We start from the raw sequence: 17219 nt of genomic DNA, 5'->3' as shown, positions 1-17219 counted from the left end.
GTTGCGGACCTTAAGTGAAACATAGCCTTTATAAACATTCACTTGTGACTGTCATTTGGATCTGGTTGCTATGACAACAAACTTAAACACAACTTTTCAAAGTATGTCATTGATCAAAAGCTTTGCAAAAGCTTTGATCAAAATTTTCTGATATTTAAAGTATGAACGTAATTCGTGAATTTATATTAAATGCGACAGGTGAATTTTTATGATACCGAATTTTCGTTTTTGGCTTAATTTATCATAGCAGTTTAAAACAATTTAAAACAATATAACTCTTCTAGATTCGAAACCAGCTAACTATTGTTCAAATTTCTTATATATTTGTATTAAGTTTTTAAAATCGCCACGCTACCCTTCAGCCTGTAATATCCCACTGCTGGTCTCTTTTTCACGTAGAAGAAGGATCAGAGCTTAACCCACCTCGCTGCTCCAATGCGGGTTGGCGGATATATTGCCTACTATAAGTAACGATCGCTATCAGGTGTACATGATAGTAACCGGGTCCGACGGCTTAACGTGCTCTCCGACGCATGGTGGGGAGATCTTCAAGGACCGAACCCGCAACCGCCAGTGCAACCGCCAGTGCTGTTACCGTTGCGCCAACGCGGCGTCATTAAAATACTATTTAAAATAATATATATTAATGATTATGATAAAATATTTCAGAAAAGTTCCTTTGCACAGCGATACAAGACATAAACAGAAAAAACGAAGATGCATTACTGGATTTCATTAATAACTCTCAAACATTTGTTCTTCAAACATGCATTGATAATGATCAGTCACTTTTATTTTCTACAAAGGTAAATTATATTTTTTTCTAACCAAAATCATTATTAGTATTTAGTTATCATACCATGTTTTTTTTTTAGATACAACCAGGCATGAAAAAGTCAATAATATTTTATAAAACTTCATCACAAGATTTGACTGGTCAAGACTCTCTCAATGCTATAAATATGGTTACTTTGACTACTGATGCAGCGGAGTCTTTGTATCAAATTTTAAGACAAATTTATAATCCTTTACTTGTCGTAGTAAGTTCAATTTTACAATCTGATGGTTTTTTTTAACGATTTCTTTGTTATGTAACTATATTAAAAAAGGAGACTATGAAATTGTATTGAGAATATGTATAACACTTAAACAGGGTGAAGATCTGTACTCACATAAGCTTCAAAAAAATCTCTCAGATTTAGAAGCCCACTTAAGAGTGCTTACCCATGGCAAGAAACAGGAGAACACGAAAGGTATTTAGCTGAACCATTATAAAATCACTGATCGAAATGTTGTACTAAAGTCAAAATTTTATCTTGCAGTCATTTTAACCATTCAAGATGAAGTGGATTACTGGAAAATGATGGCAGAAAATAGGGATGCCAATAAAAAAGAGAGAGAAGCTGCCTCTTCGTTTTGTGTCCTATTTAAAGATGTTTGTGAAGAAATTAGGTCTGCTATTTTCCTAATCTTTTAATTATTTAAAGGAGTATATTCATCCTACTATAAAATTTATTCGCCATGACATTTTGAAACCCTGATATTTTGGGAATTTTGCAAGAGCCATAGTAATGGCCTAGTCTCATGTGAGTGAATGATAAAAAATAGACATGGCAAATATCCCGTTATACAAAATAAAATAAAATAGTGTTAGTGATAATAAAAGTTTGTTTATTTATTTCAATCACAACTTAAAACTATCATTACGGGTACTACCCAATTCGATGGTGAAGTTCATATTATTTAAATTATATAACAAATTACATATAACGCTATCCTTGTGAATTCATTCAGAATTCCTTTAGTTCAAAATTTGTATATTCTTTTTCTTTTAAAAGACTTTTATTTTCGGTACTAATATCAGATACCAGTGATAACCCAAAAATTAAACATCATTTTATAAATTATTTTTGTAATTTTACTGATATATTTAACTTAATACCTTCTTTAATGTTGCAAATTCGTTTTTAGATCCTTACAAGTCAGTCCAATGCAGGAAGTAAAAGATTCAGCGGAGAATATTGCCGGAATACTAGATGATGTATGGAGATACACAGTGCTCCCATATTCCATGGAAAGAATGATACATATCTTTGACATTATTGGTAAGCATTAAACTTTTAATCTTTATGGGGTAAACACTATGTAATAATATATTCATTAAGGTTTAAATTTTTACAATGTACTAGTGATTTTAACTTATAAAGATACAAAGTGTTTTTATATCCGAAGACATAAAAATAATTAACAGGATTTTTTTGATATGTAAAATAATTAAAAATGTTGTAATGTAAGTAGTAGTGTAGAGTATGTGGTCTGCTTTCCACAAAATATGTAACAACACAACAACACAAATGTAATGATTTACTTATTTTTAAGGACATGTTATCTGCTCAGTTACTCAAAAAACCATAACAAAAATAGACCCTTGGAAGATTTATGACTGTTTTAAAGATAATGAGATTTTAGTACTTTTGGCAGAAGGGCTTAGTGTTGTACAAACATGGATAAGTGCTTGTAAATCTCTTACGGATACTTATTGGCCGAACTATGCCTTACATCCTTGGAAAGGCGAAACATATATTCCTAACTTCTGTATTAATTTTGAAACCAGGCTTAAAGAGGTATAAAAACTATTTTGAACTCACTATTTTAGATTGTAGAATCGATTCATGTTGATCAATAAATAAAATAATTATAAATGTCTTTAAAGTACTTAGTACTTTTATAACAGTTCATATTTTATAGGACTTATTATAGTTTTTGTAAGTATGTCTTGATTGTTGTTGTATAATCATTCTTATTGTACTATATTTAAATTATGCTTGCGCAAACCCTTCTACTGCCTATCCTTGATTATGCTGATGTATGCTATCTGGATGTGACTGAGGAGCTACTTACAAAGTTAGAGCGTCTCCAAAATCTTGCCATAAGATTCATTTTTGGCCTGCGAAAATTTGATCGCATCTCTCAATTTCGTGCTCAGTTAAAATGGCTCCCCATTCGTCTTCGGCGTGATATGCACATCCTTTCCACTCTCTTTAATATCCTTCACGATCCAAATGCTCCATCGTATCTTCGATCCCGATTTCACCTACTGCCCTCTCCTACTCGTTCCAGGCGCTCTGGCATTACAGCTAAGCTAGACATACCAAAATGTAATACAAAATTTAAGTTAAATTCTTATTCGGTACGCGCCTCCATACTATGGAACAAACTCCCAAGAGTCATTCAAACTAGTCCTTCCCTTGTTTCCTTTAAATATAAATTAAAGAAACACTTGCTTTCACTAGCTAATGTGTAATCATCTGTATATTATAGAATATGTATGTATTTACTTATATATTATAGTGAGTATGTATATGTATATGTTTATGTATATGTATAAGTATATTTATATTTTGGTATGTATCTTTATATGTATTTGTTAATATGTAGTATGTTACATTTTTGTATATATATATAAATTTAATTATTTTATTTTATTTATTTTTTCTTTGGTGTTTTTTTTTTTAATATTTATTATTTATTTTTTATTTTCTTCTGAATGAATACTTCTTGCACTGTTTGCCTCGCTATATGAAACACTTACTCATGACCATGGGTTGACTGGAAGAAATCTCTTTCAGAGATAAGTCCACCTTTGCCATAAACCTTTCTATTATTGTATGTTTTATATCTATTTTTGAGTGCAATAAAGTATATATATATTTTGAGGTTTTTTTTTGTTTTTAAATAATGTGATAAGTTGATTTAATTACCCTAATTAATTTCTATTCTTAATTATAATTTGATGAAGAAATAACATAGTACATTAAAATATCACACAGACAAATAATTTTCAATTACAGGTTAACAACATTAGATCGACTTATAATCAGTTAGTTAAACTCTTAACTGAGAACGAGAAGGCCGAATTGAATAGCCAACAGTTTTTAGAACCTTTTCGAAGTAAGATCATTTTTTTCTTTTGTGCTTTGGGAAGTTTAAACTCTGGTTGCTAACAATAATAACTCCTGTGTCTTCCTAAATTAATGTTCATTTTATACTATCTTTTGTTCTTAGATATTAATATTTGGATATACAATGGTCCGAATCCAATGTGGGAATCAGCTGTTGCAAGTTTTTCAGCGAAAATAAGACCTGCTGAAATGAAAATAACTGAAAAATTGAAACCACGCATGAACAACTCCTCTACTAAGCAGGTAAACTATTGACACGAAAGTCACTAACTACCAGTAACGGACGGTGATGACCGCTCTGGTGGAATGACTCGTGTGCTGTTAAGGCGCCTAATCACCGGCGCTCGCGGTTGGATTCCCGCTCAAAGTGGATATTTGTGTCTGTATAATAGAGGCTATGCCTCGACAAATGTAGTGTTGGGCGCCCTCCAGCCAGATGGACCGATAATTTGAAGAGGGTAGCTGATAATGACTGGATAGCTTCCGGTCTAGCTGTCTGTCTTTGTAGGCCTACCGTTTCCGTACCGTACCTCGGAGAGCACGTTAAACTATCGCTCCCAGTTGTTATCAAAAACACCCTATAGCGATCGTTATTCATAGTAGGGTTGCGTGGTGGCTTAATCTCCGATCCTTCTCCTACATAGAGAATGAGGTCTGTGCTCATCTGCGGATGTTGCAGGTTGAATCGTGTATTGTGTAAAGTTCCTAAAACTATTTATGCAATAATTCTTAAGAATCCAAATATATTTTATTATTATAAAATATATTTTATTATTATTTATTATTGTATTTCAGATGTTGTATGAATTCATCAGATACAAAACTCTTATAACCAGGCCGCTAGTGAAACATGCTCTCAATGATGAACTGGACATATTCGTGAACTCTCTCCTGGCGATGCTGAAAGCGATACAGAAGCAACTGGACTCGGATGAGGTCGACATGCAGATGTGTCAGCCGGTAGAGATGTCGCCACTTGTACAGAAAGTCCAGTGGGCCAAGCTGATGGAGGCTAAGGTTTTTTTCTTCTTTTTTTCATATAACTTGTTCGGCGAATAAGAGTACAACTCATCTAATGGTAACCGATTACCCTAGCTTATAGACGACAGCAATCCCGGAAGCTTCACAAGCGTGTTGCCCTGCTGACCCTATACCCCAGGAGCTCTGGTCACCTTACTCACCACAGGAACACAACACTGCTTGAGAGCAGTATTATTCAATTGCCATCTACTGTAAGGGCTAAAATTATTATATATAATAATATATATTATATATAATAGTATATATTATATATATACATTTAACGGGTTGATATATATAAATGAACTTATCTTGGTATTCGTACAATGCTTTTGTAAATTGTTATTTCAAACTTTCACATCCTATTTAGAACCTTTCACATCGAAGGTAGAACTTTAAAAAAAATCTGACTAAATTGCTTGACTCAATTAGTCTAGTCAACTAGTCATTTTTTTTTTTGTTTTATAAGCATAAATATAATCAACACTTATTTATTATGTCTTAGGTTAAAGAAATAGAAATGTGCATCGAAAATTATCTAGGTGAATTTGAAAATAGCACAACAGCGCTTAAGCTTGCATCTAAACTATTGACCGATCTGAAGACAATGTACACGCAGTTGCACGAGGACTGGTGCAGGGATATTCAGGTATCGTTTAATTACTGGAACAATAGAAATCGTTACATGACGCCGATGAAAGCTTTCAAAAATAAACGTCCAGATCATGACAAAAATGTGTATTACCTTTACAAGCGTTTATTATAAGCTGCAATCGAACCACAATGTCTGCAACAATAGTCGAGTCCGCTGCGCCGATCTATCTATGTATGTAATTTGTCTGAGAAAGTGACGTAAATACTATAATATTTTATTGACTGCGCCTTACGGTTTCATCCGTGCAATTTCTAATTACATAGAAATGACGGGATAAAAGAATGATGATAATTATGTGTTATTTTTGATCTCTAGTTATGATGGTAAACGGTTATTGTAGCCTATATACGTTTGCAACGCCAGAAGCATCCCAAGCGCGTCGTAGACTTAAGAGCAGTAAGGTCGAGGTACTTCCCCATTTGCGCTGCTCTAAATTTTGAGTATGTTATTTGCTGCCGTGCCCTATCTCAATAAAAACTTTCGAATTTACAATACTAGTAGTACTTTTTAGCTTTCTAACAATATGGCGACTGTATGGTGGATATACCTATAATATGTAAATCCGTCAATCTGCCGTGGAGTAGCGTGATGGACTAAGCTTCGATGTTTCTCCCACGCGGAGAGCGGTGAGCGGCCAGCGGTGTGGTTGCAGGCGCTGGCGCGCGCCGCGTCGCCCGGCGCCGGGCCGCTGGTGCGCTTCTCGCGCTCCGAGCGGCTGCTGGAGGTGCGCTTCGAGCCGCGCCTGCTGCGTGCCGAGGCCGAGGCGCGCGCGCTGGCCGCGCTGGCGCCGCCGCCGCCCGCCGCCGCCGCGCTGCGCCGCCTGGCCGCGCCGCTGGCGCACGCGCGCGCGCTGCACCGGGTGCGCGCCGCCGTCTGACCGGCCCCCTGCACGCTCTCATTATTTGTCAAATTTTATGAAAGTATACTAGCTTGTACTGTGTGGCTACGGTACTAAAGAATTTAGCCACCCCCTCTCTTCCCGTGGGTGTCGTGAGAGGCGACTAAGGGACATCACAGTTTCACTACCACCTTGGAACTTAAAAAGCCGACCGGTGGCGGGATAACCATCCAACTGCTGGCTTTGAAATACACAGGCTGAAAACGGGCAACAGCGTCTTTGGTGCGACAAAGCCAGTACTGCGGTCACCGACCCGCCTGCCCAGCGTGGTGACTATGGGCAACATACATGAGTTCACGCTATTTTTGGCGTAAACTTGTGGAGGCCTATGTCCAGCAGTGGACTGTGTAGGCTATAATGATGATACTAGCTTGTTTTACGTGTTTGTCAAACAATGTAAATGTTTCACGTGTCTGATGGAAATTTTGATTGACGGTGCGTTTGACAAACCTATTTGATGGTGTGCAACTGTGTTTGTCAGGTGAGATCTCAGTTATCGCCTTGAAACCATGGAGAACAAAACTGAAATAGCTGGGTGTTCCTTTATAATAATAGGAACCGGAATGCTCAGGTCTTAGTAAAGTGATATGATTTCCATCTACAGCTCCAATTTAGTTATCAAAGTTCCATGTATTTCTAAATTGTCGTGCCAATATTTTCCAACTTTCGTGTGTTTTGGGTATCTGAAACATAAAAATACATATTAATATTATATAATATTTATATTTATTATGTATTTGTTGTTTTGGTTTCTAGGAGTCATAACTTTATTTGATCGTAAGCGATTTTGTTTGATGAAAACATGAAGTTTGACAAACATATTTGACAGTGTACGGGGCCCCTTTTAAGCAGGCTATATCCCGTTGTGGCCTAACTCAATAAAACCATATTATCATTTATAGGTGGCGTCGTTCCACAACACGCTGGGCGAGCGCATGATCCCGTCGACGCGTCCGCTGATGCTGACGGCTGCGCTGGAGCTTTCCGCGTTAGTCCAGGAGCAACAACCGCTGTACTGGAGCGACGATCAACGCCTCGCCGAATACACTGAGCGTCTCAAGCGAGTAGTACTCAAACTGGAGGCTCAGGTGAGCTTTCTCATCTATTCACTTTATTAGTGCGACGGCTTATTACCCGCGTAACTGAAGCTGCTGGTGCTCAAACTGGAAGCTCAGGTGAGCTCAATAGCTCTCGCTAGCTTCAATAGAGGTATCACGCATTAAATTATTAGCGAAACACTGAAGCGGACTGTGATGCTTAAAAATCAGGAACGAATATTCATATAAATAGTATCAAATGTACTTAAACCAATGATCATTGTGAATTTGTGTTTTAAATCGGCATATTTCAATTTTATTTAGGATAGCAGTAAATAATTTAAAAGTTTATCAGTAAAAATCTTATTTTCTATTTTCAGAATACCTACTTGACAGGGCAACATCTAGCCATACGAAATATAGTTGAAAAACTTATAGATACCGATCTTCTCGCCGAACAAAATGAGTGGAAGAAAGGGATAAAAGATATAAGAGATATTATAGAAAAGGTATTATTAAAAATAAGAAAAAAAGGAAATTTATTCTTATTTATTTATTTATTTGTAAAATTAATGTATTATTTAATGTTTAAAGGTGGAAGCAAATGGCTACAAGAACACTGAAATCTGGAGATCGCACTGGGATCTCCAACTGTATAAGGCGCTTGAATATCAATATGTCAAAACGCTTCTCGCTCTTCACAAGCATTTTCCTAAAGTAACGGTGGACATGGTGCTACGGTAGGCATAAATATTATAATAACAGAAATTTATCTTATACGAGTATATAAAATTCTCGTGTCACAATGTTAGTTAACATACTCCTCCAAAATGGCTGGACCGATTTTTATGAATTTTTGTATGCATATCGGATAGGTCTGAGAATCAGCTAACATCTGTTTTTCATACCCATAGGTTATGGGGGGGGGGATTAAGGGGGTTCATAACATTTATTGCAAAATAACGTTTGCGGGGTCAACTAGTAATATTGTAAAAAAATTATGACATTTTCACACAACCGTTCTGGTAAAGTAGTGTGCATACTCACCTAAGTATTAGCGGTTGAGGAATAGTTTTTTTTATTTCGTTTGAGCAAACCACGCCTCAGTGGAGCAGCATTGGTGCTTATAATTAGACTCTTCTTCTATATAGAGAGAGGTGTCTATCCTCCAGCGGTACATTACAGCTCTGTTCAGTTCAGTTGTTACATTCCAGCGACTGTAGTGTCCGACTGCAGCCACCGATCGAACAAATCCGCGTGCAGCACTATGGCCAGCTACGCCGCTTAGTGGCGCTTCCCAACCATTTCGTCGGCTTGCGAACTAATATCGCCGATGAAAAGTCCATCTTTTCATCCATTGTTGATAAGTAAGTACCTTGTATTTTTATATTGCACAAAATGGGTTTGATACGGCAAAGGGATTGCTGGAGAGTAATATGCTTACTTTAAACGTAGATAAAACTAAGTATATTTGTTTTAGCATTGGACAGGCGGGAAATGTTTCTCGCGATCGTAAAATTACTTCACACCAATGCCTTTTGGAAAATAGTTGCGCATGTCCATCTCTTGAACGCATCAATTCCCTAAAATACCTTGGTGTTACTTTAGATAACAACCTTAACTTTAACGAATATGTCGAAATCCTTTGTAATAGAGTACGAAAATTAGTATATTCGAAAACCTAAGTCAAGTAGCAAATCCATCATTGCTGAAACAAATATATCAGGCTCTGTATCAGTTCCTTATTTCCTACTGTATTTCGTCATGGGGGGGGGGGGACTAAAGGCACTGGAGGTCGCGCAAAGAGCTATTCTGAAAGTCAGCATGTTTAAGCCGGTATATTTTCCTACTGTTTTGCGGGGTTTTGACAGTCAGACAGCTATTTATACTTAGAGCTATCCTGAACGAACACAACTAATAACAGTCTTACAATCCACTGCTATTACAAAGACGTCGTAAACATCATGTATGTGATAATTTAACCACGTGTAATACGTATTTCGTTAAAAAAAAATCGAGTTTTCTAGGCCCTAACTTTTATAAGAAGCTTAATACTAAATATATAGGTACCCCCTGACAAGAAAACAATGTACGAGGAAACAGAAAAACTATTAAGAGCCATTTCACAAAAATCGGTAAAAATCCGCGAAATTGTAATATTTTGACGTCGTTAATCTCAGTGTTGGATGCAATAATGTAATTTATATTTCTGAAATATAATAGAGCAACCTTTGTTGTAGTAAGATAGTCCGATCAGAATTTTGATTTATATTATTTAACCTTTTCATCAGCCTCCTCCCTGTGTAAACGGTCGCAATGTATACTTTGAAGTCCTACTTTTCAATAACTTCTACGTTGAAATCGTTTAAAAAAATATGGTAATATATGGAATATAATTTTGTTGAATAATAGGACAGATTTTTATTCCATTTGTATCTCTAATAATCGATAAAAAAAAGTTACGAATATATTTTCCAAATAAGTACAATTTTGAAATATTAATTAACTTTAATACATTTTATATTAAATAATAAAAAAATAGTATATATTACCACGCATCAAGCCCAGTAAATCAGTCGAGCGCCAGCGCTCTTAGAGGTAAGGTCCACGCAAAATTCTGCGCAGCCGTCTCTTTCGCTCACACGCGCCAAGCGCCTGTTGTTATAGTGTGATAAACTGCATTTGATACTTTCATAAAAATAAAAACATATTACGAAAATGACTGTAAATACTATAATGATAATTTCTGTAAACAAATGTATGATTTAATTTTTTTTTTCTCACATTATCAATACAAATAGGCATTTCAATCTGTTTGTCTTGTTATTTGTTAAATGATATGTTTGTCGGTGTCATTGAGTTTTTAAAAAAATTGAAAACGGCAAAATGTTATGGTCTACTTTCATCCAAAACTATGCAACTCACATTCACACACATTTTATTATGCCCAAGAAAATGGGCATAATAAAATGCTATTTTATTTATATCGTAAATATTAGATTCATTCGTAAACTCAAAAAATTAAATCAATTAAAAAAAAATGTTTCATAAAATTGATTTTTATTTTAAATTTATTGACTGTTGTTATATAACATACTTGAAATTTTTTACAAATTTAGTATGTAAAAAACATTTTATACCATAGTTATTAATTTTTATTATCCATTAGAAAATGATCAAGATGGTATTTTGGTTGTCACACTATACTAACTAGCACAAAGATCGGGCGGCGCGTACGACCCGCGCGATGCGACCAAATTTACCTAAACTTGCACAGCGAAAAATTGTGAAATGGCTCTTATAATACCACAGTAAAAACTGGTTAATAATAATAATAATAATAATAATTTTATTTCAGACAAAGTCCATACAATCAAACAGCATTATACAAACATAATTAATAAAGAAACAGAGAAATAAAAGAAAACAAAAATAAACATAGGAAAATAATAACATAGGATATTTATATCAAAGTACACACACATATACAATATTCATAACCGATTAAATTAAATTAACCGATTAAATTGCCGATTAAAATTAAAAACATTGTTGGCAAAGATAATTTACTGCATTTAGATTTTTATGAAATTTTGTATGCATATCGGGTAGGTCTGAGAATCGGCTAATATCTATTTTACATACCCGTAAATGATAAGGGTGACCCCCCCCCCTAAATATTTTTTATATGGTAAAACAACGTGTGACGGGTCAGCTAGTATTCATATAAAAAACTTTTTTGTTTGTGCTATACATATTTTCGCTATTGATAGTGGTTGTATGTAAGATATCACTATTAGTGATAAGTCACCTTTGCACTTTTTGAAGTAAAACTTCTTTACGCATGCTTGACTTGGGGAGTAAGCTGGTGAATGCGTGACGAGAGCGTTACGAAAAGTGTGATCGGACAAGGCGAAGGGAGCAAAAGACAGACGTGTGAGCACACATCTTCCCTCATAGCTAGTTACGTTTCGTATATCTAAGACAAAGTGTAGGACTATTGCTAAAGAAGTTTTACTTCAGTCGTGTGCTGTTAACCACACTCGTTTTTTTAAGTTAGTATATTGTTATTTTCAGGGACATCCATAAATAACACCACACGTTAGGGGGGGGGGTGTGAACGAAGTGTGACATTGTGTGATAAGGGGTGGCGAGGGCTCTCAAATTTTGTGACATAACATCAAAAATATTATATATTTAACAAAAAGTAATAAACCATGGTATTTCAACTGCAGATCCTTAACTTAAAAAATCTATTAATAATTAAATTCAAACTTTCTTAAATTGTTTTGTCGGCGAATTGACATAAATTAAAACGGAAATAAAAATAGTGTCGAGGGGGAGTCTCATAAATACGTCATCTGTGACAACGACGGGGAAGGGTCTAAAAAGTCGTGAAATTTACGTGACGTGTTTTATGAACGGCCGCCTATGTAAATTGAAACGTGCAATAAAGTATTAACGAAATAAAACGCCGGGCAGGCACGGCTGGCTGGGCAACCGCGCCGTGCGCTCGTTGGAAGCGGCGCTGGAAGGCGCTCAGCGCGCGTGCGGGCGCTGGGCGCGGCGCGCGCCCGTGGCCTGTGCGCGCGACCTGGACGCGCTGTGCGCCGCGCGCCTGCGGGTGCCCGCGGACTGGGCGGACGGCTTCAGGGCCTGCAAGGCGCTGGGCCAGGCCGTCGCCAAGATGACCTTGTACGTTGTCGTGCCGCCGCCACTCTGTCGTAAACGTTAATCTGTATCAGTCGCCCGGTAGTCCGGTGCCTATAATACGACCATTAAGTTGCTTACTTTAGGAACAGACGACCGTGTGTGTATGTTATAGATAATTAGATATTTATTCATTTATTCTTTCTCCTTCTTAGTGACGACGAGAAAATAGAGTGGATAACTATTGGAACGGTAACTTTGCGTCGTGAATTCGAAGCCCAGTCGCGTAATCTGTGGGCGAGTCTCATGTCCAGCTTGCAGGCGAGCTGTCGGAACGACGCCGCTGCGCTAGACACTTTTATGGCCAATGCTGTTATCACACTAGAAGATAAAGTTTTACCCCGAAACTCGAAAGAGCTGGCTGAAATAAGTGCCAAACAGCAGGCACTGCAGGAGAAAATGCCTGAGGTCGGTTGAATTCATATTTTAACAGTACTTCGCTTTGTTCGCCATTTTGCCATTCTCTCATTCGCCAAACTCTACCGATAGTATTGTAGGAGACTGATGACAACTATCTTGTAATAAAAAGTTGAACTCACTTTGTGGCTAACCTTTTCAATATTAACATTAATCTTATGTTCAATTTGTGCTTTGACTAAGGTAATTTACACGTCTGATTTGAATTTATACATACTTTATTTTCATCTGCATTGCATTGTCGACTGTCATCTTAGAATGTTACATTTTAATCAAGTTTCTCTATTAATTTTTATATATCCGTCTTTAGATGGAGAAAACAGTGGAAGATTTAAAAACAAAAGGCTATTTACTTCGGACCTGGGGCGGAGATTCTTCGTTCGATAATACTATACGCGAGTGGGAGAAACTACGTGAGCAAATTTTGAGCCATCGGGAAATGTTTGAACATCAGGTGTGTATTCTTTATGACTTTATAAACTGTAACGTATCAGAAAAAGATAGTTAGTACTCTGTTAGATCCTAAGCACATTTATATCGACAACAGGTGCTAAATGTTCAACTGCTGAGTAATGGCATATTGTCTTATCTATACTTATGTTAAAAAGGTGAAAAGTTTAATTATTTGTTTAAACCTGCTAAACTTAGGAACTGTTGGCTCGAATCGAAAAAGTATTTTTGTGTTGGATAGTCCATTTACCGAGAAAGGCTATAGGCTATAATTTCCTCAAATTAACGCAAGTAAAAGCGCAGGGCATGGCACACAAATACGCGGGATTTTTTTTCCTTTTTGGAGAGGAGGCTTTTACACGACAAGATGTCTACAGATCGTTTTAGTTCAGTTGCTAAAGAAAAAATTTTGAAGTCTTCCTATTCTTTTAGCAAAAGAAGTCCATATATATGCACAGCTATCATCCCATGCATGACATGCACATAAGTTCACGTTATTTTGGCGTAAACTTGTGGAGGCCTATATGTCCAGCAGTGGACTGTATAGGCTGTAATGATGATATCATCCCATATATTTTTATGTATATGTAACGTTTTCCACCAGGCCGAAATGGTGAAATCTAGCCTGAAAGGGTCGTGGGAGAACCTGCACGCAGAAGTAGAGGCGTGGCTGTCGCGCGCGCGCTTCGAAGTGACGAGCGGCGGCGGTCGCGACGACATGCCGCGGCGCGCGGCCGACGCGCTCGCCGCGGCCGCGCATGCGCAGCGCCTGGCCGAGCAGCGGCGCCGGCTGCAGTGAGCCCTGGCCTAAGTAGCGCTGCAGCTAGCGCTCTGGTGTGGCGGGGCCTCTGCCGCCACACCAGAGCGCCCGGCTTGCGGGTTCGATTCCCGCTCGGGATAGATAATAATAATAATATACTTTATTGCACATTTAAATAAAGAACAAAATTAAAATTACAAGCAATTATAGTAACAAATTGTACAACCAGGCGATCTTATTGCTAAAAAGCAATCTCTTCCAGACAACCTGATAATGAAAGGGATATTGCTTTTCAGATGAACAGGTGGTATACAGATTTAAATTTAGATATTTATATTTGTGCAAATATTTCTTTCCGGTTTTGATATCTGTCCTTGTGGGTCTGTCCACCGTGCCCGTGTCGGACTCGGTTGTTATTAAATATACCTGATCCAAATGCTACTCTTAGTGTATATAGCCGTTAACCCGCAGTAGAGCTGCGTGGTTAAGTCGATATCGATCACCATGTTGCTTGACATTTTACATCCTAAGATTGAATTGCAGAATTGATGGTTAATAATCATTACATAATATAAAACAAAGTCGCTTTCCGCTTGCTGTAGATCTTTAAAACTACGCAACGGACTTTGATGCTGTTTTCTTTAGTAAATAGAGTGATTCTAGGTTTATATGTATAATACATGCATAATATAGTAGAGGAACGCTGATAGTTTTTACACCCGTCCAAAGGTGGGGCGGGTCGCTAGTATTATAATAAGACTCGCAACTGTATGATTGTTATATTTCAGGGCCGAATGTGAAAAGTTCAACATGAAACTAGAAATTTCTGACACGTGGAAGGAGGCAGAAAAAGTTAAAGATAATCTAATAAGCACTTGGACGATATTAAAAGATTATAATGATGGTTGGTGCCATAGTCCCAAAGACAAAATACCGAAACTATTTAAGTAATATAATATTTAATAATTGTACGTTTCATTCCATAGAATTCGAAGAGCTCGCTGGCCAAGCATGGTTAATATTTCAAAAGAAACTTCATCTTCTTGATGACTTCGTGTCAAAATGGAACGGGCTTCTGGAACCGTATACTACAGTCACATTGTTCATAAAGCAAGATTTGGAAAACTATTTTGTAAGATGTTTGATTGCTTTTTCACAAGTGTATGTCAGTATCAATACATTATATTTAATGATATTGTTAATTTACAGGAACTCACAACAGCGTTAAAATACTTACGCGGGACTGATTTTACCGATAATCATTGGCGGGAAATATTTAATCTCCTTGAAATAGAATATGTCAAGCCTGAAACGTTAATATTAAAAGATTTATTGAACGTTGCGCAGAATATTAAGAAACGTATGAAGGAATTACAGGTAAAAATAATCCGAATTTAACTTAATTATTATCGAATAAAAAAAGGTTTTGAAGTCCTCGGAGCAATAATTGTTTAACGTACAAAGAGAATTTGTTATGATGCGTGCAACAGTGTGAAATATGGCGTGCGTCTCTGTACATGCGGTCAAGATAGAACATGGGTGTGCTTCGCAATATATCGTCGTTATCGAAATTTTGATGAAATCCAAATTAGCTTTTAAACCTTTATTACATGTGACTAGCCTTCTAACCACAACATTATCAAGCTTATATTACAAAATATCTTCAAATTACCAATAAAAAAAATACCCAGTTTCTAGTTCAGCATCTTGAAAACGAGTTAGTTCTATCAGTTTTTAAAAAGGAAAATTTTTTTGATAACCGGAACTTATAGACGCCTGCCAACACCAGAACCCTAACCCCCCCTCCCGAGCTCTGGTCACCTTACTCATCACAGGAACACAACACTGCTTCAAATCAGTATTATTTAGGTGTGGTCTTCAGCCAAGTCGAGATACATCCCTAGTCTTTTTTGAGCAGGATATTTCATGCTATGCCTTACCTTAGTTAATGTTTTGAAATGGTTTAGAAAATTAGTGCTACGGCGTCAAGTGAAGCGAATGTCCGTAGCGCGATCAACGAGCTGGAGCTGTGGTTCGCGGGCGCGCGCCTGCTACTGCTTGCGAGGGGGAACGTCCACATCGTCTCCAACTACAAAGAAGTCGTCGCTAAGGTAACCGTCTCTTATAAGCCGACTTCAAAAAGGAGGAGGTTCTTAATTCTAGTGTATTTTTTAACAAATCTCATAAGTTTTTTACTGCGTATATCGATTTTGATGATTCTTTTTTTAAATCTAAAGCTTTGGTACTTGTCAAGTCCTATTTAAATTTGATGGAGATCTGACGTGTACTTTTTGGGATACCTGTTTCGTTCACCTACGTTGTATTACTTGTCGATTATATTTCTCGCGTATTTATTGTTAATCTAGATCTCCAGCTGTATTATACATCAAATTTCATCACAATTAGCTCGCATTAAAATTATTACGAATATAATTTTCATAGATTTTATTGTTACTTTATAAGACGCCTGGGAAAAATAAATTGCTTGATGGCGGTTTTCTAGCGTCAAGTATACAACCTTTAAAGTAAATCTCACTACCCCCCATAACCCGTTAGTCCACTACCTACGGAACATCCTGTATATTATCTATGTTGACTTATGACTTTAGTGACAAACACTATAGAGCAGAGATAGATAGAATATTGAAACAGGTTGTAAACCTTTTTGGAAGTTTATCCGACCTTTTTTTGGAGCTGGAATGCACACAATTGGTGTTGGCAGTTGATGCAAGGGTGTATTTACTGTAAAGGCCAAAAGGGCCATTGCCCGGGCCTGTTGCCGAGCATACGTACTAAGGATGATTAATAATTTTATTAATCGATTGTTTTCTGAAATGTCACATCCTAATAAATACGCTACTTTTGCCTTTTTTCTTAAATCATGGGGTGAAAATTAAAACTGCCCGCGGCGCTAAATGTTAAAAAACGCCAGTGAGTTGGTGAGTGTGTGGGCGTGCAGGTGGAGGAGCAGCAGTGGGTGGTGTCGGCGGCGGGCGCGGCGGGCGCGGCGTGGGAGGCGCGCCTGGACGCCGCGCGCCGCCTGCTGCGGGCCGCGCACCTCGCGCAGCGCAGGTCGGTTTTTTTTTTTTTTTTTTTTTATACAATGATAGGCTTGCGTTTGACCACTATTCCACCTGATGATAAGTGAAAATGCGGTCTAAGATGGAGCACGCTTCATCATTACAGCCTATACAGTCCACTGCTGGACATAGGCCTCCACAAGTTTACGCCAAAAATAACGTGAACTTATGTGTTTTGCCCATAGTCACCACGCTGGGCAGGCGGGTTGGTGACCGCAGTACTGTCTTTG

The 17219-nt window shown here is 37.4% G+C and overlaps 1 protein-coding gene across 1 annotated transcript in view; it reads left to right on the top strand.

Annotated features, from left to right (window-relative positions):
• The first annotated feature begins 161 nt into the window (after positions 1–161).
• Positions 162–17219, top strand: part of LOC123670400 (cytoplasmic dynein 2 heavy chain 1) — an 86280-nt gene continuing 69222 nt past the window's right edge. Inside the window, exons 1-25 of the mRNA XM_045603898.1 lie at positions 162–198; positions 670–806; positions 876–1040; positions 1154–1253; positions 1323–1452; positions 1972–2105; positions 2380–2624; positions 3852–3951; positions 4066–4205; positions 4758–4979; positions 5488–5631; positions 6290–6496; positions 7438–7623; positions 7953–8081; positions 8167–8312; positions 8787–8939; positions 12055–12267; positions 12438–12690; positions 13010–13153; positions 13754–13944; positions 14698–14813; positions 14896–15041; positions 15119–15286; positions 15877–16020; positions 16869–16981. Of these exons, the coding sequence (XP_045459854.1) occupies positions 162–198; positions 670–806; positions 876–1040; positions 1154–1253; positions 1323–1452; positions 1972–2105; positions 2380–2624; positions 3852–3951; positions 4066–4205; positions 4758–4979; positions 5488–5631; positions 6290–6496; positions 7438–7623; positions 7953–8081; positions 8167–8312; positions 8787–8939; positions 12055–12267; positions 12438–12690; positions 13010–13153; positions 13754–13944; positions 14698–14813; positions 14896–15041; positions 15119–15286; positions 15877–16020; positions 16869–16981 (3863 nt within the window). The remainder of the gene's footprint in view (positions 199–669; positions 807–875; positions 1041–1153; positions 1254–1322; positions 1453–1971; positions 2106–2379; positions 2625–3851; positions 3952–4065; positions 4206–4757; positions 4980–5487; positions 5632–6289; positions 6497–7437; positions 7624–7952; positions 8082–8166; positions 8313–8786; positions 8940–12054; positions 12268–12437; positions 12691–13009; positions 13154–13753; positions 13945–14697; positions 14814–14895; positions 15042–15118; positions 15287–15876; positions 16021–16868; positions 16982–17219) is intronic.

The sequence above is a fragment of the Melitaea cinxia genome, chromosome 4 (assembly GCF_905220565.1).
Source record: "Melitaea cinxia chromosome 4, ilMelCinx1.1, whole genome shotgun sequence".
Taxonomy (NCBI): domain Eukaryota; kingdom Metazoa; phylum Arthropoda; class Insecta; order Lepidoptera; family Nymphalidae; genus Melitaea; species Melitaea cinxia.
The sequence above is the reverse complement of the archived record's forward strand: the minus strand, read 5'-3'. Positions and strand labels throughout refer to the sequence as shown.